This window comes from Terrapene carolina, unplaced genomic scaffold (assembly GCF_002925995.2).
Source record: "Terrapene carolina triunguis isolate 2854851 unplaced genomic scaffold, T_m_triunguis-2.0 Scaffold131, whole genome shotgun sequence".
In the NCBI taxonomy this organism is placed as follows: Eukaryota; Metazoa; Chordata; order Testudines; family Emydidae; genus Terrapene; species Terrapene triunguis.
Genome location: NW_020664482.1, coordinates 4,517,042 through 4,541,413, shown reverse-complemented (window position 1 = coordinate 4,541,413; position 24,372 = coordinate 4,517,042). Strand labels below are relative to the sequence as shown.

The window sequence follows — 24,372 nt, the reverse complement described above, 5'->3', positions numbered from 1 at the left end:
ACACATTGGAAGTTAGGATCTCCAACACACCAGTTCAAAAACGTGCTCCTAACAAGAGATCTCCACCCACATGACAAGGACTCATGTGGACAGGTGTTCTATCTAAATGGAGAAGCTGTGTAGTGGAAATGGGATGGTTACACTACCCGAGTCATCTCTTCAGACATGACATAAATTAGAGCATTTAACGTTTCCAAACTCCTGACAGCTGTCTGCTCTGTCCAGTTCCTAGAGGATAGATGTCCGTGTGTGTGTGTGTGTGTTTCATTTACTTGTCCCATATATGCCGTTGCAGTGTGCACCCTTGTTACCACTTAGGTGAAAGGCCAAAGACTGTGACTGGGTCATGGAAATGGAGCGAAGGGCTTGCTCCTGCTATGGACCTTCCAGATTGGAGTTCAGATACAGTAGCTAGGTACACCGTGGCAGTGCTATATTGCTTCTGTGGGTAATAGGAGGACTTCAGGCTTGGGTGCTTTCACACCTCCTTCCATAGACACCAGTGAGGGTTGAAATGTTCACCCCAGATTCTTACTGCATTTTGAAAGTTAGTCTAAATAGAATGACCGTATTTTGAGCCTGTTAATAACGAACGCAGTTAAACAGAAGACGAGTATATTTAATTAGAGAAACCATAGTCTCTGGGCTGGGCTTTGGGCCTTGTTCAGCTACATATGTTTTGAGGTAGTGTGATGTAGCAGGTATGTACATAATTTTACAAACTAATATATTTACATACAAGACGCCAAGTACATCTAAGTATGCAGTACATATTGCACAGCATGAGAACATTAACCACCTCTTCTTTGCTCTTTGGACAGAACTGTGAACACTAGAGTCCTGGAAATAACCTGATTGCACTTCAGTAATCCAGTGTTTTATCAAGTACCGAAGGCCTTGTTTTGAAAAGCTGCTTGTTAACCTTTACCTGTCTTCAAGCTTGCAAAAAAGACCAGCAGGGCAGGGATAATAAACTTCTAAATTTGCACCTTGAAAACTTTCAGGGAGCCTTCCTTGCTGCTGCTCCTTTTCCATGTGTTTAGCGGACTGTTTGACAAGCTTTCCTTGTTAAATATCACTTGTTCTCCTTTTACAAAATCTCTGCTAACCTGTCTCCGGGTCCTTTTATTTTCATATTAGTGTGATGTACAGTGCCTGTGTGCCATTGGAAATTTACCAGCTGGCCACTGACAAATATTTTTGCATGTTTTTGAAGTGGCAATTTGCAAATTTAAAATAAAAATTATGCATTCCATGCATATTAAAACCAAATCCCATCTGTTATTTTCCTGTAACATCTCTGTACAGTTGGTGATACTAATAGGATATTTAAGAAAAGCTAAATTGGTCAGTTATCTCTTTGATCCAACACTGGGTTAAGAAACTGTTTTGGATTATTTCTAATATGAAAATATTAGTAGTTTCAAAGTACAGTATTGTACAATCATTCATACATTTTAATGTTACTGGAACGTCCTAAAATTTTACAATATACACGAGTATGTATGCACTAATATACACTGCGAAAATGTTGAGTACCTAAATGTGTTTGTTATAGTGCAGTTTAACATTTGTCATGCTTTTTAAAATGTTTTCATTTGAATTACATATTTAAGTTTATCTACACTCATGTAAGTATTATGTTGTGTACATAACAGTATTAGGCCATTCAAGTCCTGGTTTTTGTTCATGTTAATTATTATACATGTTCCTGTACTAGCTTTATAACAATGACTGCAAATAGCATATGTATTCCCTTTCCTAAAGGCTGCATTAAGTAATTTAATCTACAGTTACTTGCTTTTTACAGCAGGAAGAGATTAACTGAGTATCTTTTGCAAATGGCTGCTACAAAAAAGTGTAAGTGCAGTCCTGTTCGTATGCCTTTGTAAGAGATACGGGATAATAATTTCTTTAAAGAATTGCTTTCTCAAACCCTGCTTAAATCCTTAGCTGACACTTCAGTACCAATTAATCATCTGACTGGCAGCTGTGTTTTCAGTGTTAAAATGCAAACGTTCTTGCTGGATCTAAATGTGTTCCTTTCTTGATACCACAGTTAAAACAGGAAACCCTCATCCTTCCTTCTTTCTCAACCCTTTGCTATTCCAAGTATCGTAGAACTGTTTTAGACTTAGAGCAGTGCCTTAGGTAAAAAGAAAAATGTATTTTTGTATAATAGCTGTTTCTGGCAGAGACAATCATTCTAACAAACAAGATGCTGATATTTTTTTCTGTGCAGATGTTATTTGTTGAATGCTCTGTGACAGCTGTATGTAAATATGTGTGCACTGTTAAATAAACTTTGCAGTTGAACAATGTGTTGGTTTTTGCAGTACTGAACATTAGGTTACTAGGGGGCTCAAAACTTTTCCCCAACTGCTTTGCCTGGAGATGCAGTCAAATGTTGACCAAAACAACCACTCTAATATACAATAGACTCCATAAATTAAGTGTTGCTATTAAAATAAAATGTGAAGGTTAGAGTCTTTGTATTGGGTAGTCCTGGTGGGCCTCTTGTGCTAGGTGCTGGAAAGGCACATGTACAAAACTAGTGATGCTTAAAAAAGCTAAGAATAAGTTCATGGAAGCCAGCGACTTACATTCTGACTTCCTTTTTTGCAGCACCTTATACTCAGTACAGGAAAGCAGTGACTGCTGGGAACATTACTGGACAATACATCTTGCTTTTCCAAATGGCTGTGAGATAGATAGATATAGACACACAGACTAGTTTGAGTAACCTTCGTTTGTTAAATGTCTCTTGTATTGCATCAGATCTACAGTCTTCATCTTGTTATACTTTTTAGTATATTAGTTATAGTTGGTATCTACTCCATAAGGCAGAAGTCCCCAAAGTGTGGGGGGGGTGCGGCTGGGGCCTGGGCCAGTCCCCACGGGGGCTGGGGAGAGAGCACCACCCAGCTCCACTTCTGGGCCTGGCCTTGGCTCTGCTCCTGGTCCCTCCCCCAGCTGTGGTCCCAGCCTCAATTCCCTTACCCCCTGTTCGTGTCCTCCCCCGAGCCATGGCCCTGCTCCCGGCTCTGTCTCTGTGGGGTGGGGGTGGAGGTGAGGGGGGCGCAAAGTAAAGTTTGGGGGCCACTGCCATAAGGAAGAAGCAAAGAACTTGCCAAAGTGACTTAGTTTCAATTAGCATTGTAGTTTCTTCAACAATCTATGAGAATTCTTAGTTTGTAGGAGGGTTGGAAGATGTGATGCCCTAATGCTAATTATACTTTCACATGCTTCCTGTTAATGCACTCAACTCAAGTGTGTTTTTTCACACGAATCGATAGGGAAAAGCAGTTACTGGAACTGAATATTTTTTACTTAATCATGGTTCTTGCGACTTCCAGTATTGGTGGCTGGAGCTATTCTTCTGCGATGTAGAATTAAAATATACAAGGGGATAGTCCTGCCATTAAGTTTTTCTGCCATTTTAAGTAGAAACTAACATTGACAGACTAGAAGTCTCATAGGTAAGTGATTATCAGCAACTCCCTTGCCCTAAACTATTACTAGTCTGAATGTCTGAGGTCCATTGATCATTACCTGGATGAATAATGGCATCTTACAAATTAACACCAGTTTAATTACCAAGAGGATAAATCATTTCCTTTAATGAAGTGCCAAACGATAGGATTTGGAGAAGATAAATTCGTACCTTGTCACTGTTAAACTTGACACTCTTTCCTTTCTCCAAGTATAAATCCTGTCACAAAAACCCATCTTCAGTATTGTTTAGAGTCACTTTGTAGTGCAACACAGCTTATATTTTCTTTTTATTAGACTGTTAAATTCTGGCCTCTACATTAATCTGATAAATTCTGAGATGACTCTTGTCTTTCATCATAAAGTTCAGTGAGCCTTATCGCTGCTGTGAAATTGAAAAAAGTTTCAAGAAATTGACTATTTCAGGTCCATAGGTCTTTCGTTTTGTTCAAAGATCAAAGGGGCTCTTAATTTCCATGGTTTTTGGAGGTCTGAAGAAACTGTAATTGTGCTCCGGTTTACCTTGCCTCTGCTAACACTGATTACGCTGCTCAATACAAGGCAATGGTTTGAGCTTTAAATAAGGTCCTGTAGCAGAGCATAGAGAACAACAAAGTATTCTTTTGGACTCCAGCAGAGAAGGGAATAGTCATACCCCATCCCTGTGTGTTTGAGGCACTGCTCAGCTCCCTCCATCTCCCCACTGTAGCGGTCATCCTCAAAACCTTGTGTTTGTTCGTCTCCTTCTATCCCCCTGTCCCTGCCCTGAATCACAATGGGAATTCAGGGAGTTGAGATGGCTTAATGTTGCTCAGGCTGCTCCATTTATTTAAAAATCGATTACATCTGGAAGAGGGATTTCAGAGGGACAGACACCAATTTGAGGTTAATTTTCCAGTAACACTATGTTGGCCACAGGTACATTTAAATACGCTCTTGGCAGTGAAGGTGTTGGCACTCAGTGTTAACTGCAATGGGGGAAGGAGGGGTCCTCAAAACAAGTTCAGTTTTGCAGTGTAATGGGGGGGAGGGGGGTCTTAGTGACTTTGACACACACTCCTTTGTATTTGTTTCCTACAAAAACCAGTGAAGAGAAACAATCGTCCAGAGTTCATGAATCCAAACAAGCATTAATCCAATTTTTATTAGATCTTAAAATAACATGTTGGCACGGTAGGAAAGCTATCCTACAATGTTTGAAAAATGCATATACATTCATTGTATGTTATGCTTCAAAGAATAACTTCTTGAAGGTGGTGAATTAGTAAACCAGGTGTAGACAGTATAATTAAAGTAAAAAAGCTGGTAAGCAAAACCCTCTGACAAGCCAATTTAAACTCAGGACTAAACCTTAAGTTAAAATTGCCATAAATCTGTTTTAGCATTCTCCCTAGCTAAACCACAATAGCAAAACATTATAAACAAAGCCACACCATATACTTGCGGTAACTTGCTTTATATGGTAGTATAAGCAAAGGCATTTAATGTCTGTATATAAAGTACTCATGAATGTATAATTACGAAGCACCATATCTATGATGCTGGGTGTGATCTTTACATCTCCTTACTGATGGTTTGGGGGTTTTTGTTTTAGTGGGTGCAGAGGTTGGTTTGTTCCTTGTCAAAAACCACTTCATTAAGTGTCAAACTTCAACTTAAGTTACAAAATCAGCTTTTGTTTTACTTTGTGCTACTCATCATGCAGAAGAGGCAATATTTAAGGACCTAAAATTCTGGCAGCTCAAGCTTTTGTGTTAATGGTTGTCATGAAAGCAAAATTAGTTTTGCAGCTGAGTAAGTTTTGTTATTGCAGAACCTTAAAATCTAAAATCAAACAAGCTGCAATATGTTGGGCCTGGAGGTCTGAACCATTCTGTAAAATGGAAGAAGGCAGGGTTTAATATGCAAGTGCCTTTAGCAGGCCTTTCTGAAGCAGCTCAAATACAAGAGCAAGGCTCCAATCCATTTTACAGCAAAGGCTGAGGCTGCTCCTTACAATCTATGGGGACAGTCAGCGCAGTAAATTTGCTCATTATGATAGACAAAGCGCCTGTTAGCCAAAGGACGGGAACACTTGGTACACTTGAAACAATAATCATGCCAGGATTGGCCTTCATGGCTGACCACAGTGGATCCTCTTCCAAATCCTATTTAGAAAGATAGTTATTACAGAACGTAATTAATAACATTCCTTTCAATAGAAAGTAACTTGTTCTTAACGTTTAGTGACTTAGAGAGAATAGAGTAGTTGGTTGCTTTCCAAGAAAGAACAATGTTCCCTCACCTGTATAAAATCAACCAAACCTATTAAGAGCTGGACTTGGTCCCAGATGCCCTGTCTTGTCTACCCCAGTAAACCATTTCAAACTCTGCTGGTAAAGGACTGGTGAAAACCCCAGCAGTTGGAATGCAGCTTTTTTGGTGCAATCAGGCCCCTTTAAGTTTCAGCAGCACCTCACTGCCCACATTGTCCTGACAACTTCCATTTTTAAACCTGGTTTGTTTCAAAATTCAAAAAAAAAGAGAAAAAAGAATCCTCTTCTCCCAGAGGGGTTTCCCAGACCACTTAGAGCCTTGTAGGACTCCACTTGAGGCAAGATCAGAATCAGACCCTGAGTGGCTTAGTCCCACCTCCTCTAGCACTGGTCTCCTGTCCAGTTTTGCCAATCCTGCAGTGAAAAGCCTTTTCTTGTGTGGGTCCTTCCCTCTAAACCCAGCCTTCCTTCAGCTCTTTCCAATCTCCCTGTAAAACAGCTTTTAATACATGTGCTACTCCTGTGGGAATTCTGCACAAAAAAATAAAAAATTCTACACATAATATTTTAAAATTCTGCATATTTTGTCATAACACAATATAATCAAGCTGGTTTCAATTATTTTGCTAATTTATTTAAACTACCATACAAGGGATGGAGAATGGGAGTGGGGAGCATTGGAGGAAATCACCAAACCCCCTTTGTCTAATAGTAATGTAGATAGTATTGACCCTTTACTTCTAGTTATTAGTCAACAAATATATGCAGCCATATGCTCAGTGTTACATCATAGGCAACTGAAGAGCAAGTGAGGGTTGGGGACTCAAACTCACAATTTATATTGGCTACTGACTGTCTCCAGAAAGGTCAGTAGTAAACAGTTCATGGAGACCAGTTCTAATCACTAAAGCACCAATAATCATTTATAAGGCCATATGGTCCTTTACACCACTCTGGCAATGTAAAGGAGCCTTAACATTTGTACACCTGTTTTATACTCCTGGGGGAATTCACTAAGCAAGCAGGCTGCTACATTCTGCTCTGCCTGAGGGAACAGAGTGTGACCCACACCTACATCTTTAGAAACACCCCAAAGTCCTGCCCTTCCACGCCAAGTGTGCCACAATAGCAAGCAAGAGGGACAGAGTGTCTCTGTCTCATGTGCACAACTGCCCAGCCCTCCACCCCCCAGTGGTGATTTACATCTCTACTAGCTGCTCTGGGTGCCCAAACCAACCTGCCTGTACTGCCAGGGAGGGGAGTACATGACTGCTCTTGCAGCTTCCCTCTCAGAAGTCATTTTTCTGCAGAGAAGCAAAGAAATCTGGGGGGGGCCATGAATTCTGCGCAAGCACAGTGACCCAGAATTCCCTCTGGAGTAATGTGCATGCATAATGCCCCCTGCTTAATTTAAACTTAAGGAATTTGGGGACCTTAACTGTGATCCCCCTCAGCTGGCTTAGTATTTAACCCACCTTCCCAAACTCAGGCATTAATTATCCTGCTAACTGAGGCTGCTGGGAGCTCAGAACCAGCACATACAAAGGAATTGCAGCTCAATTTACCCAGTTCTAATACTCTGACTTATGTTCTGCTTATGAACAAGTCTTAAGGCCTCCATCAGAGTGGGCTCCATCGTGCTAGGTGCTGTACAATGTATTCAAGATAGTCCCTGCCCCAGAGTTTGCAAGTGACCAGACATAACCGGTGGATAAGGCAAACGAGCAGGTGCAGTGAGGGAGATGGTAGAAATATAGCAGGCTGGGATCAGAGCTACTGCCTGGCTAAAAATGTACACAGCTTGCTCCCTGCGTTGCCATTCTCAGACTGCGGTTTTGTACGTGTCGTGTGGGAGAGGGGAGCTGAGGAGGGATTTGGAGGATAAGATGGTGGCTTTAGGGAAATAGTTATTTTCTACTAAGTTCTATTCCTTTCTATGAATTTTTTTAGATCTATGAACTATCAAATCCTATGCCTGCTATAAGAATGCTCTGATAGGTCCAAAAATCACCCCCTGCTTTCCACTTCATTCCTGTATCCAATTAGCCACAAGGAAGCAAACTAGCATCGTGTTCCAGTTCTGCAGGTCTAGGTCACTTGTTACTTAAAACAGGTGTTACAGTTTGGTTTCTTGCTGATGTTCTACATCACACACATTGTATCCACCTACCTGCCTCCTGTTTTCTTACTATAATTTATTACACCACTTTTAGCCCAAATGAAGGCCACCTGCTTCTGTCTATTTTAAGCCTATTCTTCTGGAGACTGCCCTGGGGGTCAGGGTGAAGGGGTGAGAAAGAGCCTGGACAAATCCTTAAGAGGGAGGAAGGGCTGGATAAAACAACGCTGCCTTTGCTGAGTCTCCGTATGCACTAACTGACCAACCTACCTGTAATGGGGTTCTTGCAGCTAGCACACTTCTTGGCAACAAATGTCTTGTAGCAATCAACACAGTAGAACTGATCCTCCACAGCAGTGAAGCGTTTCCCACCAATCTGCTTTGAGCAGCCAGTACAGATGAAGCACTCTGAATGCCAAGGCTGCTCCTGGTAAGTGATTCCTCCAGAAGTGATGGCCTAGGGCAGAAATGAACATAAAGGAAGCGTTATGCTGTAACCATCACTGCAAATCATTACAGGTAGGACAGCTGTGTTTCAGAACTGGGGTGAAGGAGCTTGCTACGGTTAGGTCTCGTGTGGGGTTGGGTTTACCTGTCCTCAAACAGCGACAGAGGGATTTCCCTTCTTTTGAGAGGTTTTTGCCTAAAAGACACCAGCACAAAGCTGGCTGAGTTTCTCTGTGCTGAACTCTGATCAGCCAGGAACATCCAGGAAATTTTCTCAGCCGTTAGTGTTACAGATATTTTACAGCACCAGCTTTGCACTAATGATTCCCGTAAAATACATCAGCAAGCAACAGCTGTCCACTTTTTAGCAGTGGAAGTGAGGATGTTGTTTGCTTTGCTTTATTCGTTATGCAGGGAAGCTTTCCTTTTGATGAAGGAGTCAAGAGACTAAGCCCAAATGCCTTTGCTTAAATACTGGCGTCTGGAAAAACTATGACAACTGCAGTGAAATCTTTGCTCAATCTGATGATTTTCTCAATGCTCCCGTAGGCAAAGGGCCCCTTCCCAACCCAAGAACTGCATGGTCACTTACTTTCTTGCACTTAACACACAGCTTGGCAAACTTATGTTCGTGGCAAGAGACACAGAAGATCTCCTCTCCTTTGGGGAAGAAGCTGCCGGTTCCTATCACTTGCTTGCACTGGCTGCAGGTGAAGCATTCCTTGTGCCAGAATGACTTCTTGTATTCAACATTTTGGTCTCCTGCAACAGAAAGCAATTTGTGCAGCCCACGTGGGTCACTATTAGTGCTTTCAGGGTAATTCGCCGGCGGGCTGCGAGACATTTTATTTACATTGACTATCCTCAGGCACAGCTCCCGGTGCCCACGGTTCGCCGCTCTCGGCCAATGGGAGGTGCAGGAAGTGGCGGGGGTGGGGCGCCACAATGCCAGTTGGGACACTTATGGCCAGCACAGTTTGGCATCAACCAGGCTGAGCTCGTGAAAATGTGGGCTCTGGTTCTGCTGCCTAAATGGAAGCTGAGGGCTTGCCAAAATCCTGGCTCTGGTGCGCGCCTCCAGGGAGCCATTGTCGTTTTTAAGGGACCAGGATTAAAAACCAAGTGCTAGGGAAAGTATAAGCACAAGGCTAAATCACAGACAGAAAAAGGCAAGGGCTTATTTTTAAATTAAATTAATGGAGATAGGATATCTCCTAGAACTGGAAGGGACCTTGAAAGGTCATCGAGTCCAGCCCCCTGCCTTCACTAGCAGGACCAAGTACTGATTTTGCCCCAGATCCCTAGGTGGCCCCCCTCAAGGATTGAACTCACAACCCTGGGTTTAGCAGGCCAATGCTCAAACCACTGAGCTATCCCTCCCCCCTAATTAGACCGTGTAAAGCTGGAACTAGCTAGGCACGTGCCAGTCACCCTGCCCCTTGAGCACTGGCTTGCATAGCTCCTGACTGGGGGGTTAGGCCACGACATGGTTCTCTCTGTTTTCAGGAACAGGTCCATCTTCCTGAGCAAGTCAGCCTGGTGCACGGCCATTAGCTGCTGCCTTCCGTGGCTTGTGCTGGATAGGACCCTAGTCAGAGTTAGATAAGGTGACCAGCTAACAAGTGTGAAAATTGGGATAGGAGGTGGCACAGGCGCCAACTTTCCTTGGCACCAGTGGGTGCTCCCGCCCCCTCCATGCCCCTATTGGATCCCTCCCCTTCCCCGAGCGCACCGCGTTCCTTCTCCTCCCCCCTCCCTCCCAGCGCTTGCCGTGCGAAACAGTTGTTTTGCGGCGCAAGCGCTGGGAGGGAGGGGGAGAAGCAGGACGCGGCGGCACGCTCGGGAGGAGGCAGAGCGGAGGCGAGCTGGGGCGAGGGGTGGATCGGGGAGCTGCCGGTGGGTGCAGAGCTGCCCCGGAGCACCCACGGAGTCGGCGCCTATGGGAGGTGGGGGTAATAGGTCCCTGTATAAGACAAAGCCCCAGATATCAGGACTGCCTCTACAAAAATCAGGCCATCTGTTTACCCTCGATTTGGACTATACACCAAGCTGGGTAACTAGCAGCAGTACCTGCAATAATCGCTTTGAAGCAGCCTTTGCATTTGTTTGCACCCTCAGTGGCGCTACAGCTGCTACACCAAACTTTATTGTTTTCCTTTAGCATGAAGGGCTCGCTAACCAGAGACGTGTAGCACTTAAAGCAGCGGAAGCAGTTATCGTGCCAGTAACGGTTTTTGAAATGCAGCTCCTAGGAACAACAAGAACAAAAATGCATCATTGTACAGTGCCATAAACCGCCCGCATCTCCTAAAGCATGAACGTTCTAATGACAAGATTTCACAATACTGTCGCACGTTTTCACTCCCCACTTTATCTACCAACACACGCACGTGTCTAGCCCGCAGCCAGCTCTGGGGTGGAGGACAGAAGCCAACCAGCCACCAAACAGCACACCAGTGGAAGAACAAGAAATATTGGTCATGGACACCAGGATAACATTCGATTCTTTAATAGCCCTCATAATATATAGGCGCTTGGTTTTTAAGATCTCATTTGAAAGGTCCACATGGGGTAGACTGCACAGTACTTCATCTATTTCTCTCTGATGCACCGAGTGGGGCCTGGCACACTTTGAAGCTAGGTTCCAAAGAGGGAAGGTGTTTCAAACCCAGTGCAATATACGCCCCTTGGAGAGTGCGTGCGCCTTTGCTGTCACCAGGCTCCCTGCAGTCTGAGGGGAGCTGGACTTTCCCTCTTAGTAAAATTCTAAACGAGGCCTAAATCACAGAAAAGTATTTGATTTACTGGCACTGCCTTAAAGAGGAATGTGGGCAGCTAATCTTCCTTGCTAACACAAGGTTATTCTGTGCAAACCCCAGCAATAGTTGTTGCTGGGCAAATGGTGACATTTTGCCTGGGCTGAATGTGGGGAAAGTATCTGTTGTGCAGTTTTGCCCCTTTTCACTGCACACACACGTACCAAAGAAAGTTACATTTAGCCCAAGCCCATCTTACTAGAACCTTGGATTGCCCAGAAAGCGTCCCCAAAGTGGCAGCAGAAGGCCAGAGCTGATTGACACATGCTGAACACATGCCCCATAACAGTTTTTCAAATAAAAATTTCAGGCAAGAACAGGAAACTGCAGCTGAAAGTTGTGTGTGGGGAATGGACTTTCAGCCTGATGTTAACGGATCTTCTAGCCCTGGGGCATCTAGCGCCACCTACGCTGTCCCTCCAGAAGCTTGACCCTCTTTCTCCAGGCCCACTCACGTTACACGCCGTGTACCTAGCCTCTCTTCCCCACTCTATCCAAAAGGATCTATCAAGTCTGCCCCACCAACTCTCCTCCCCATGCTGCTCCCTTTGCCCATTCCCAGGCTGGTCCCTTCTTTCAATCCACCCCTTGCGCTGGGAACAGCCTCCCCGGCATTGTTCTCCAAGTGCCTTCCATCAGCTCTGAAGGCGTTCCTGCACCATACAGTGATGTCTGCACGACCAACACTGTTCCTCCTGCCACTAGCACTGACCCTTGCCAAGCCACGGCTTCCAAACACCCCTCCCCCACTTTATTTAAAAAAGTCAGTGGAAAAAAAAGTCAAATGGGGACCGTCAAACCGCCTGCCAGCTGTCCCCAGGACAGTGCCCGCCCCACACCACAATCCAGTTGGAAGCCACTGGCCACTACTTTGGGACTGTATTGCCATAGGGGTCATGTGGGCAGCAGCCCACTGTACCTTGGCGTCAGCGCCAATGGGTTTCTTGCACTCGATACAGGTGTTGGCACAGAATTTTTCAAAGCACTTCACGCAGCAGTGGCGGCCCTCCTTCTGCACATACTTCTTCCCGTGCAGCGGGTCGCGGCAGTAGTGGCAGTCAAAGCGCTCCGACATGGTGCCCACGGTGTAACTGCTGGGCCCTGCAGGGGGAAAGGAGGGTAAATTGTACGCACAGCGGCAGTCCAACACACGTCAGATGCTCCTGCCCTAGCGCTGGACCCCCGGCTGCCTGCCTCTCCGTGACACACCTTCATGTGACAGCAGGACTTGTGTTGCCAGGGGCCGCCTGCCAGCAAGGCGAAGCATGTGATACAGCAGTAATTTCACCACAAGCAAAGTTCTTCCAGGGCATTTAATGGCAGGTGGCACAGAGCTGTTCATGTCGGGGGCCAGTTGCTCTAAATAAAACCTGACCTAGACAGCACAAAATAGACAGGTTTGGGAGCGTCTTCAACCAGCAGCGGGTCATGGTTGGGCTTTGCCAAGTAGCTGGCTCACGGCAACGCATTACAGGGCCTCGCACCTGGCTCACAGCCTCCTCCCACCCCCACCACAACAGGCAACAGGCCGTCAGTATTGTGCAGTGCTAGTGCAATATACTCAACGGCTACTTAAACCACACCCCCAATGTTTCTTACACACCCATCATCACAAGCAAAAGCTTCGCTGAGCCGTGCAGCCAGCAGTAATGCAGTGCACACACTCAGCCGCAGTATGAAAAAGACAATGTTTGTTATGTGCTACAATGTGGAACAGGGTTTCTAACAGCAATGATTGCTGCAAAGTCTGCACGAGCCCCTTCACAGATGCAGGACGCTGTAGACTCAGAGCTGCCTCTATACTGTCACCGCTTGTCCCTTGCCTGTCCCTTTGGGCCACAGCCAGGTTCACTGACATCATCTGCCTCCCTGGTGATGGCAGGTTGTAAAATTGTGTAGGTGTGTGCACGTGTATTTATGCAGTCATGGTAAGGTCTTGCGACTCAGGAACAACACACACACACACACACACACACACACACACATTTTATTCCTATCACAGCTACAGGGTTCTTGAGGGAACACTGGCACACTTACCCTCTGTTGCCACCAGAGGGCATCCCATACCCTGCCTGTGAGACGTGTGATACCTTCACAAGCAGGCCAATGTGCCCTACTGCATCAAGGAGCCACTGACACCCCCTCCATTGTTACTGATGGGCTTGCACACAGGGGCAGATTAAGATTTTCTGGGGCACTGGGCCAGAGCAAGTGGGGGGGGACCCTTGCACCTGCAGTCCCACCTCCATTCCGCCCCTTCCACCTGTGGCTCCACCCTTTATGCCCCTTCACCGGGGCCTGGTCCCTGTTCCATGCAGGGTTCCCCTCCCCATTCCGCCCACCCCACAACCCGTTTGCTCTTTTCTACACTTCCCCGCCCCACCCCACTGCAGCCCCAAGCCTGGAAAAGCTCTGTCCCCATGCCACAGCCCCGGGGCACAGCAGGGAGTGAGCGCTCCTCCAGGCCTAGGGCTGCAGGAGGGGTCCGGGTGCTGGGTAGGGTGACCGGACAGCAAGTGTGAAAAATCGGGACAGGGGGTGGGGGGTAATAGGCACCTATATAAGACAAAGCCCCAAATATCAGGACTGTCCCTATAAAATTGGGACATCTGGTCACCCTAGTGCTGGGGCTGCCTCTGCCACCCCCTCCCCACCACCACTTTTGCAGGGAACCAGAGTCGGGAGGGGGGTGCTCTGTGGGGCTTCCCCTATCCCACAGCTTCTGCCAGGGATGGGGTCAGGGAGCATGGGGGCTTCCCCGCCCTGCACCCGCCTGGGGCCCCTGTGCACCGCCATGTGGCTAATCTGCCACTGCTTGCCTCTGCTCCAAAATTTGAATTTTGCCAGTGGGAGCAGAATCCAAAAACTGTGTTTAAACTTCAGTTTTATATTTGATCTTTGGGGAGCCGGGGGGTGGGGGGGACTAAGTTTAAGCCAATAAAAGACAGGTCAGCGCAGCTGTGCCTGCCCGGCAGTCCTTGCATACAAGAGTACTTCACTCACAGTAAACCGAACATACACAGATTGATTCCTACAGCTTGTACCTGGTAATTGAAGAATTCAAGGAGTTCTTCACAATTTAACAGTGAAAAGTGAGAGAAAAAAACACCTTGATCAGCCCCCTCCTACGTTTTATATCACGCTCCAGGAGCTGGCTGGGATGTGGGAGAGGTAGCCTGGCATTAAGACACAGGAGCAGGAGTCAGGAGATCTGAGTTAATTCCTGACTCTGTCATTATTTCAGTGAGGACTTGAGCAAGGGGTACTTGAGTATGTTTACAACTGCACCCTGCATTGGTCTTAGGTTTAACATGAAGAAAAAATGAGCGAGAAATTGCCCCAAAGTAAAGGAAACTTCCTACCAACATGGCTCTGCTAACGTGTGACTGCTTCCTCTCTGTCGTTACAGGGATCCAGCAATAGAAATCTGGCTGCTAGCTTACATTTTGACCCTGGCCCCAGACTTGCAGGAGGCAGATGTGATGCGCTCATGATTCTGTAGAATTTTCCACTGGAAGTCACGTTTGCCAGCTGAGTTGCACCTTGGCTGGGAGTCAGGGATCACCCACCATAGATGTCCAACCCTGGCTGGTGGGTCCCTGCTCAATACCCCAAGGACAACTTGTGTTCCTGTTCCCTATACTTATCCACAGGTAGAAGCCAGGGAAGGTTTCTGTCACCATGGCATATAAACATCTGCACTGAGACACAACTCCCTGTAGTCATGTGTCCAGGGTCAGCAGGGGTGTGTGTGAAAATTCCTTCCAAAACAATTAGTCTTCTGACCATGGGGATGTAAAACAATCTTTGCTAATTTATCCTGACGGGCTGCTTCCCTCAGTTACACTCAGCAGCATTTTTTCAGCTTACTGTAATGAAAGTGTGAAGTAAACAAGAACTTTCCTCCTTGGCAATAGCTGGACAGAGAGATGAGGCTGAGTCCTGTCAACAGACAACGCCAAGAGGAAATTCAATTATTGGCTCTTGATAGCCCTAAAGCAGGGGGGCGGCAGGAAAACAGAATTAGATTAGACAACGTAAATGGTCCTTGCTTCCTGTTGTTGTTGCCGAAGTCTGTTCTCTCTGCCTCTTCAGCTCCCCACTTGCTGGCTTTTCAGGGGCCATGAAGAGCTACAGGGGAAAAATACTCAGAAAAATGCTACGCCCGAGCATGTGGCACTAAGCCCACCCCCACCCCCCCAAATGGAGTTCAGCCACACTACTCAGGATGGGGCGCCAGAAGCCCTTTGGAAGTACGGATGGCCCAGGGGCTAGGCCCCTCGCCTGAGACTCTGGTGCAATGCCCAGCTCAGCCTCCCCCCCAAAGGAAGGCGCCTTCTGCTGAGTCTCCAGGGTCCTGTCTTATTCCCCCTCTATTATCCACCAGTCCACAGAGAGCCAGGTGCCCGGGCTCCACTGCCAGCTACACCCAGCTGTATCTCACCTTTCCACAGTTGCCACCGACCATCACAAGGATGTCGTGATGCCTGCAAGAGCCCAGCAGCTAGGCGAAGAGCAGGCGGCTCAAATGAAACCCAAACAAGCCCCCTGTAATCTAGCTGCAAGAGAGAAACGTTTCACAGAACGAGCTGGGACGCGGCGTCATTCCCTCCCCCGCTTCCATCAAAGGCAGCTGCCACTCATCGACCTTATGGTGCAAAGCCTCCGGGGCCTGCTCAGTTCTTGGCTGGGGACTTGATCCTGCAGCGTGCTGCTCACTCTGGCCACGATTCAGCAAAGCGTACTGGCACATGCTACACCCGAGGTTAAAGCAAGAGCTCCGCTGGATCAGGGCTACGGTGCTCAGCATCTGCAGGACTGAGCCCTAAACCGGGAAGGCCAGGTAGCGTAAACGGTGCATAAAGGGTCTTCCAGCTCCAGCGTCCTTGGAAACTGCCCCTTCCTGCCAGGCAAGAACCTGGCCACTGCAGGGCACACGTTCATCCCCTCCAGAGCTCACGCCAGCTGGGGCTGAATGTGGCTGCAACGCACAGGCTCCAGCTACTGCAAAATGTGGCTGCTTGCCTCCTCCACGGGAAAAGCCACATGGAGCATATTACCCTTGTGTTGCAACCCTGGTGGTGGTTCCCACTCTGCCTGTGTAGGCAGGTCAAGGCACTTTCTCGGGCATCACAGCCAGGACGTCAGTCATTGCAGCTCCATCCATGCCCTCAGGGCCAATGCCTCTTTCAAAGGCCCTAGGAGACACGTGAGGGCCAGACACAGTGTTCTTGGTGGCGGGAGGACAGAGGAAGTTGGACTGATTCAGAATCTGAGCAGGTTTAGGGCCTGTGGCGAAATCCCCTTCTTTGAGAAAGCTTTGCCACCATCCCCCAGACAGACAGCAGAGGGAAAAGGGAAATGATGGATGTACATCCCAAGTGGCGCCTCCTTGTAAATATGCCCTGACATAGATCAGATCCTAAATTAAAGACCTAAACTGAGCCCTAACCTGGGAGGCAGAGTGTCTGGCACCTTCCTCTCAGCACCTGGGCCCTGCTGGAGATGGGATACTGGATTCGATGGCCCCCAGGTCTGATCCAGCCTGGTTATTCCTAGGTTCTTACCAGGGAAGAGAGACTCCATGAAATTCATTAGGGAATGTCTACACCGCATCTAGGAGCAAGCCTCCCAGGCCGGGTCCTCAGACTGGTGCTAGCAGGACTCGCACTCGCTATGGCTTGGGTTGGAGCTTGGGCTCTTGGGTCTGGGGAGGGGGAGGGGGAGAGGGAAGGAGGGGCTTGACAGTCCGAGCTCCAGCCCAAGCCACAATGTCAAGGCAACATCTACAGCACACTAGCATGACCCCTGCTAGCGCACGTCCCTGGACCTGGGCTGGGAGGCTGGCTCCTATATGCGGTGTAGACAGACCCTTAGGGACCCCACTATGCAGCTCTACTTTGCCTGGGAAGCCCTTACATACGATGGTGGTGGGCACCCTAGAAACCCTTAAGAGATTCAAGCTTTGAGCCTGCTAATTTACCATACTCTGAAATTACCTCTTTGAAGAAAAAGGCACCCAAAACTAGAAGTTTACACTAGCGCTCCCAGTACCAGTTCTGCCACAGGTCATCTACTGAACCAATTCAAGTAGGATAGGGTTACACATAATGTGCATCAATTCAAAGAAACCGCAACAGTGCAAGGCAAATGCATTGGCTGCTATTACTGCGGTGTACTGGGGTGAGCTCTACAGCCTTCTATTACTGCGGTGTAGTGTCCTAGCTGCAGTTACCCTTTGAAAAAACAGCGATTGGGCTTTTTTGGATGCACAGCCTGCCTTAGCCCTATGCCTCATGAAATTCAGTGCCATGTGCAGGAACTGGGACAGACCCCGCTTCCCTTATGGCTTCTTTGCTTCTATTCTGGGTCACAGATTGGGCCCACAGGGAGGGGGCACGACTAGGTGGGTGCAGAAGAGGTAGGCAAACCTCTCGGATTGGTGCAAGCCTTCAAGGCAGTGGAGTTTCCATGGCAATCAGGCAGCAGGGGTCCCTTTGACCCTTGCTATTTATTGCTGAAGTGCTCTGATGGCAGCAGCTGACGGTGTTTCGACAGCTAGAGGACTTGTTTGTGCCCCTTTCTCTCTGGCCACTCGCCAGTCCCAAGTGACTGGTAATTTTCCACTAATCAGAAATGACAAGCTAAGGGCTTGAATCCTAGTCTACTGAGGTCAATGGGAGCATTGCCTTTGGTTTCAGTGGGAGCAGGAGCAGGCCCTAGCCTCAACATCAACTTAACACCAGCAGGTCGGTTGTTCTGTTGTGTCTCATTAACTACAAACCAACCAGCAGCAAACGTTACTTTCCTCACCAAAGGAGACAGAGCAGTGTTGAAAGGAACGCTCCTTGGCTGCCAAGCTCCGGAGGGGCCTCTCTGGAGCGAACCTGCTGTTTCCTTCATCCTTGCCTGATGCTCCCTGCTCAGGCCGCACATTCGTGTAGGTGGCCATCGGGTCACACTGGATTCGATTTCTTCTGGTGTTATTAACACATTGAAATATAAACGTAGGAGGCGGAGGGGGTGGGCTCGCACCCACTGGTGCTGCCTAGGTTTTCAAGAGGGAGAAACCTCCTTTTTGTCTCCTATTTGGTTTCTGGGCTCCTCCAGCTTTGGGTAACATTCTGCTCCCAGTCCCATCTGCGCAACCCCCCTGACTAATCTAGAACACACATGACGCATGCGCGGCGCGCTCTGAGTATTCCCATCAGACAGTCCCCTCCCTTGTTTGAGAGGGAAGGGGAGCGGATGCACACCGAGAGGTGGGCGCTGCACAGTGACCCAGTGGCAGCAATTACAAGAGAGCTTCCAGCGTCTCTGTTCTCTTTCCATTTTCGTAAAATAAAGCCCAAGCAACTGGGCGAACAGCTTTTTATTGGGCCCAAGGCCAGTGTTCCTGTCTGGAAACACTGCCTTGCCAAGGCCAGCGGGACAGCGAACTCCTGCTGACAATGCAGCGTCGAGCCCATGCACATCCTGGAACTGAGTCAAGAGCCACATTTCCGAAACATGTAAACCGATGAGAAATATGGGAACTATGTTGACAATGGCCAAATATGTGCGGCCTTGTCAGCCGAACAGGATTTATTTGAAAGAAATTGAATTAAATGCAGTCCAGGGCAGGCAGCATTAGATCATTTCTTGATCTTAGTTTTATGATCCCCTTGAGCAAGACCACATAACTACAAACCTATGGCCCTTCCTTGCAACCGCGTCGCTGAACCTTAATGCATCATGTACTAACACCAGACAACAATGCTACCGACCCAGCTTTAGTGTCTGCAAACGATACACCAGCACCAGCTAGTCCTGGCACACAAAAGCAAAGGGGCCAGCACACAACTCCTGCCAGATTCTAGCTACCAGAGGTTCTGTTTTTTGTAAACAGAGGGACTATTTATGGCCTGGAGCATTCCCAGCCATCCCCCAACCCACATATGGAGCACATCCCCTGGGCACAGGCGTATGCGCGCACACACACACACATACACAGAAAGAAGCCCAGGCACCTCTGCAGAGCCTCTCTGTGTGGAACTGGGCCGATCCTGAGGCCGTATGACCTTTCCCACGGAGTCCCCACTCCCCAGGGGCCACTGTGGACTGAGGTAGTCCCCAGTAGCATGGCTCCTAGGCTGCCATGGAGCTGGCGGGCTCAGGGAGGAGGCACAGTGCCACAGCATGGATGACCTGACACCCCCCACCCCCACCCCGCCCCGTACTCGACTGGAGACTCGGCAGCAGCCACAGCAGTTCAGTATTTTGGAGAAGAGAGATTCGTATCCTCTTAGTCACTTGCCCCTATTACAACCCCCACCACTGAACTTGCCCAAACTTCCAGGGACTTCAACCCTGACCCTGTTGTCTGGAAAGGAATCCCATGTCATCGATCGCAAACCCCACACTGGATGTAGGGAAATACCAGGATTCCCCCCTCTCCTGGTCTCTGTCTTCCTTCACCTGTCTTTATTTCAGCGCGCAGCTTCACGGAGTTGCATTACACAAGTTGCTCAGCGGCTATCCAGTGTACAGTATGGACCAATGCCAGGGCAACACATATCCTATAGCAATGCAAAGTAGCTCTCCACACGTCAAAGCAAGCACTAATCACAGGATACAAGAACGTCACAGGCGCAGCACATACTTCAAGAGCAAGACAGTGTGGTGCATGTGTTCATAGAATCAGAGACTTTAAGGTCAGAAGGGACCATTATGATCATCTAGTCTGACCTCCTGCACAACGCAGGCCACAGAATCTCACCCACCCACTCCTGTATCAAACCTGTGTCTGAGCCATTGAAGTCCTCAAATCATGGTTTAAAGACTTCAAGGTGCAGAGAATCTTCCAGCAAGTGACCCGTGCCCCATGCTGCAGAGGAAGGCGAAAAACCCCCAGGGCCTCTGCCAATCCGCCCTGGAGGAAAATTCCTTCCCGACCCCAAATATGTTCTAGCTTGAAATAACCTCGAAGGTGTCTTCTTGGGATGCAACTGTTCTACAAGCTAATTTTTTCCTAACCATGGTGTCTAGCTGAAGGGAGTTTGAGCAGCATTGTTTAACTTCAGAAGTATCACACACGCATCATCAGAATATATTGCGATCCATATTTTCCTTCAGCTTTACATACAATCACTGAGGCAAGAAAATACTGATTGGGAAACAGGCACTCTCGTTAGAGTGTGTATGGTAACACCCATTGTTTCATGTTCTCTGTGTAGATATATATCTTCCTACTGTATTTTCCACTGCATGCATCCGAAGAAGTGGGCTGTAGCCCACGAAAGCTTATGCTCAAATAAATTTGTTAGTCTCTAAGGTGCCACAAGGACTCCTGTTCTTGCGGATACAGATTCACCCGGCTGCTACTCTGAAACCTGACTTGAATGACTTTCCCACCTGGGCTGATCTCCATGAGGGGAGGGATAAGCTATGTGTAGACGTGTGGGGGTGTGAACTGCCAGAAGAGGATTTGCTACACTACCTGCCAACTCCTCAAACTCCCTTGAGAGCCTCAAGTAATAACAAGAGTCCAAGATATCTAGTGACACCTGTAATCCCCTTTTTGTTACTCTTCCAAGAGCTCAGACTTCACTGGGAGCAGCAGCACCGATTTTCCTAAAGCAGCTCCAGAAACTAACCCCATTTTAAGCTAGGTATTGAGTTCCCAGTAGCTCTGGCAATGCAATGCCCAGACCTCACTCCCTGGTGAGCTGGGCTACCGCTGCAGGGCAGCAGGCCACACCAACGACCTTATCACATGTCAGCAAATTGATGTGAAAACAAGTTACAATTCAGCTGTAAATCTACCTGACCAAAAAGGTGCCAATTAGCTGATTGTGCAAAAAGAGCATCTGCTCCTTTTCCACCGCCACCCCTCATTTCATACACACCGATCCTTTTCACCCTCTACAACGTCTTGGGCACTGTCACCGTCAGGGCCGGCTCCAGGGTTTTGGCCGCCCCAAGCAGCCAAACAAACAAAAACAAAACAAAACAAAAAAAGCCACGATCGCAATCTGCGGCAGCAATTCGGCAGGAGGTCCTTCGCTCCGAGCAGGAGTGAGGGACCGTCCGCCGAATTGCCGCCGAACAGCTGGACGTGCTGCCCCTCTCCGAAGTGGCCGCCCCAAGCACCTGCTTGGTAAGCTGGTGCCTGGAGCCGGCCCTGGTCACTGTGCTAAGCATGCCTCAGCTTCCAGGGTGAGCTTTCTGTTTGGCTTTATCGTCAGCAATAATTCTACAATATGGTAAACAGCTCTGTATTTCTTAATACGTTCCCTCCAAAGAACACAACGCCAAAAAGCATTACTTACAACGTCGTTTGAAATTGGGTGCAAGGATGATTGCAGTCATACAAATAAACACTGCTTAGAATGACACGCTTGAGCAAGCTCTATCTGCGAGCAATACACAATATCCAGGGCTAAGTAATCAACTTCTCTCTGTGAACATTAATTTCTAAACCCTTCTGCAAGGCCCTCTCTCTCCCCCCAACCATAAGAACACTCGTTTTCCTGGCTTTCCTGGCCTCCAGCTTGATTACTTGGAATTCAGTTGGGCTATATAAAGCAACACGGCATAGCAATGATTTGCAGACCACATTTAACAAATGAAACTTAAGCATAACCGATAAGCAGAGCACTTAGCATAGGATGTGTGTTAATGTCGCCAGGGAGCATGTACACATGCGATAAAGCTTTAGACAGGAACTCAAAGGTTGGGCTGTAAAAATGAATAGGGAAACTGCGCTTAAACTTTATTAACCTGTTTGCCACTTAGGAAGGAAGATGAGACCTTAACCTACTAACCTTCTCTTGGTATGTTGATACAGTACAGACATAGTCTCAGTTCTTTTATTGCCAACTTCTGTTGATGGAAGAGACAAGTTTTCAAGCTTCACAGAGCTCTTCAGTAACAGTCGCCCAGCTCACCAGGGAGTGAGGTCTGGGCATTGCATTGCCAGAGCTGCTGGGAACTCAATACCTAGCTTAAGATGGGGTTAGTTTCTGGAGCTGCTTTAGGAAAATCGGTGCTGCTGCTCCCAGTGAAGTCTGAGCTCTTGGAAGAGTAACAAAAAGGGGATTACAGGTGTCACTGGATATCTTGAACTCCTATTATTACTTGAGGCGCTCAAAGGAGGCTGAAGAAGAGCTCTGTGAAACTCAAAAGCTCCCACCAACTGCAGCTGGTCCAATAAAGGATATTACCTGACCTGCCATGTGTCTCTAATATCCTGGGACCAACACAGCTATCACAACACTGCAAACAGTATTCTCTGGTTGCTGAGGATGTTTTCTTTCAATGCTAGTGTAAATCAGTGCAGCTTCAATGACTGCAATGGGGCTAGGCTGAGGTACGGCAGCTAAGGATCTGGTCCCAGGTGTAGGATCTCAGCTACTGTACTCTGAATCCCTTCATGCAATGCCATCTGGTTTGCTATAAACCGCAAAGGTGCCAAAAGACTACACGTGAAAGGAAGGACCCTTCCCTTCATCAGTCATGAGGCATGAAGTTAATAGCTCCTCTTGTAAAAGGGGATTGCGGGCTGGTGGTACGGACCCCTGGCAAACCGGAAAGAGGGAGAAAAGAAGCATTTAAGGTTCATTTGTGCAAGGAGATTAGCCAAAAGCAGCATTCTTCCATTTCAAAGCGTGTGTGTGTGTGTGTGTGTGTGTGTGTGAGAGAGAGCAGCGTTCTTCCATTTCAAAGCCTCTGTGTGTGTGCTAAACGAGAGGTGCTTTTATTAAGACATGGGCTACTGCAAGTTCCTCACGCATTTTGCAATATCTATGCAGCCCCATCACCACAGGATCTGAGCACCTCACAGGTATAACATTGGTCCCTCACAACACCTCTCTGAGGTAGGGAAGTGCTAGTAACCCAGGTTTACAGATGGGGATCTGAGGCAGAGTGACTGAGGCCATAACCCTGCAAACTCTTAACTTTCGACATGTGAGAAGCCCCACTGAAGTTAATGGGGCTCCTGACATGCACAAGCACTTACAGGATCAGGACCTAAGCCGCTTGATCACAGTCACGCAGGGAATCTGTGGCAGAGCAGAAAATTGAAGCCAGATCTCCTGAGTCCCACACCAGTGTCTCTCGTCCACAAGACCAGTAAGAAGAACCTACCGTATAGTAACACATGTGGCATACTGGGAACCGTCTTCACTATTGAGTGTGTGTTTTAATAATAAATTGCTAGTTAACAAAATATAAATGTCTTGCTAAAATCTAAATGAAACAAGTGGCTCTATTAACTCAGAGGTGCTCAAAGTGATGCCACCTACATTAATTTTTACTTTAGTATAAAAAATTCGAAGTACCAATACTTCGTTCTGTAGGAATATTGTACACGTATTACACAAAAGACACCTGAGACTCTGGGCATGAGCTAGGCTACATTCCATACCTTTCCCCTCTACGTTTGAAAGGATCTTGTATTCTCATCGAATTAACTCTTAAAGGGCCGTGAACGCCACTTGTTCCATGTGTGCAGTTCAGATTGGTGTCAGCAGGAGCTGGGCTACAAACAGACTACAATATATTCCCAGAGCCGAGCCACTTGCGATGAGAGTCAGAATGGTAAAAGCAGTTGTCATCTTTAGACGGTGGGTGTAACAATGCACTGGACCATTAAAAAAAATCAGTTAACTTGAGGAAATTGACCAAATTATTAAAATGTCTAACACCCATCAAAATCCCAAACAGCGGCCAGTCGGTTTAGGTAGGGCATTTTCAGTGAGCTCCTCACATCAGGCTGTAAGCCATGAAATATGTGTATGCTAAGGGGTACACACTAAACGTGCTTGCTTAACTCCCATCAATGTACATGGGAGCGAGAACCCTACTCTTTCTGGCTAATGCAGAGGGTCTCTCTGTTTGATCAAGGAGGCTACCACTAACACAGAGAAGAAATGCGAAGTAACCACAATCCTTCCCCTAAAGTGTAGCAACCCATCTGTGGTTATATTCTCTACCGCCCTCCATTCTCCGCTGCTGTACATTTCCCCTACTACCAATGATAATGCCAAAGCCAGCACATTCCATAGGTAATATCCACAAGCCATTCCCCTCCCTCCCGCCCCACATTTGGGGATCATTTGATAGCTTTACTAAAATCAGTCGAACCCCAGGCTGCCCACTGTACTGTATAGCAAAGCATTTACTATTTAAAACCATTTCAAAAGAGCTTAATCAACAATATCTTTGGCTACACAGTGTAATAACGTCTATTGTTGCAATC

The 24,372-nt window shown here is 47.4% G+C and overlaps 2 protein-coding genes across 3 annotated transcripts in view; one reads left to right on the top strand and one right to left on the bottom strand.

Annotated features, from left to right (window-relative positions):
- The window catches only part of MAP7D3 (MAP7 domain containing 3), a 62,618-nt gene extending 60,302 nt beyond the window's left edge, over nt 1-2,316 (top strand). The window contains exon 21 of the mRNA XM_026652932.2: nt 822-2,316. Within this exon, the coding sequence (XP_026508717.1) occupies nt 822-829 (8 nt within the window). The 3' untranslated portion in view covers nt 830-2,316. The remainder of the gene's footprint in view (nt 1-821) is intronic.
- A 2,286-nt stretch (nt 2,317-4,602) lies between these two features.
- FHL1 (four and a half LIM domains 1) overlaps nt 4,603-24,372 on the bottom strand; it is a 47,448-nt gene continuing 27,678 nt past the window's right edge. For both annotated transcript variants that reach the window (XM_024213305.3, XM_026653040.2), the window contains exons 2-6: nt 12,049-12,230; nt 10,384-10,561; nt 8,906-9,075; nt 8,137-8,323; nt 4,603-5,639 (exon numbers count right to left, since the gene is read on the bottom strand). In XM_024213305.3, coding sequence (XP_024069073.2) covers nt 5,485-5,639; nt 8,137-8,323; nt 8,906-9,075; nt 10,384-10,561; nt 12,049-12,204 — 846 coding nt within the window. In that variant the 5' untranslated portion in view covers nt 12,205-12,230 and the 3' untranslated portion in view covers nt 4,603-5,484. The remainder of the gene's footprint in view (nt 5,640-8,136; nt 8,324-8,905; nt 9,076-10,383; nt 10,562-12,048; nt 12,231-24,372) is intronic.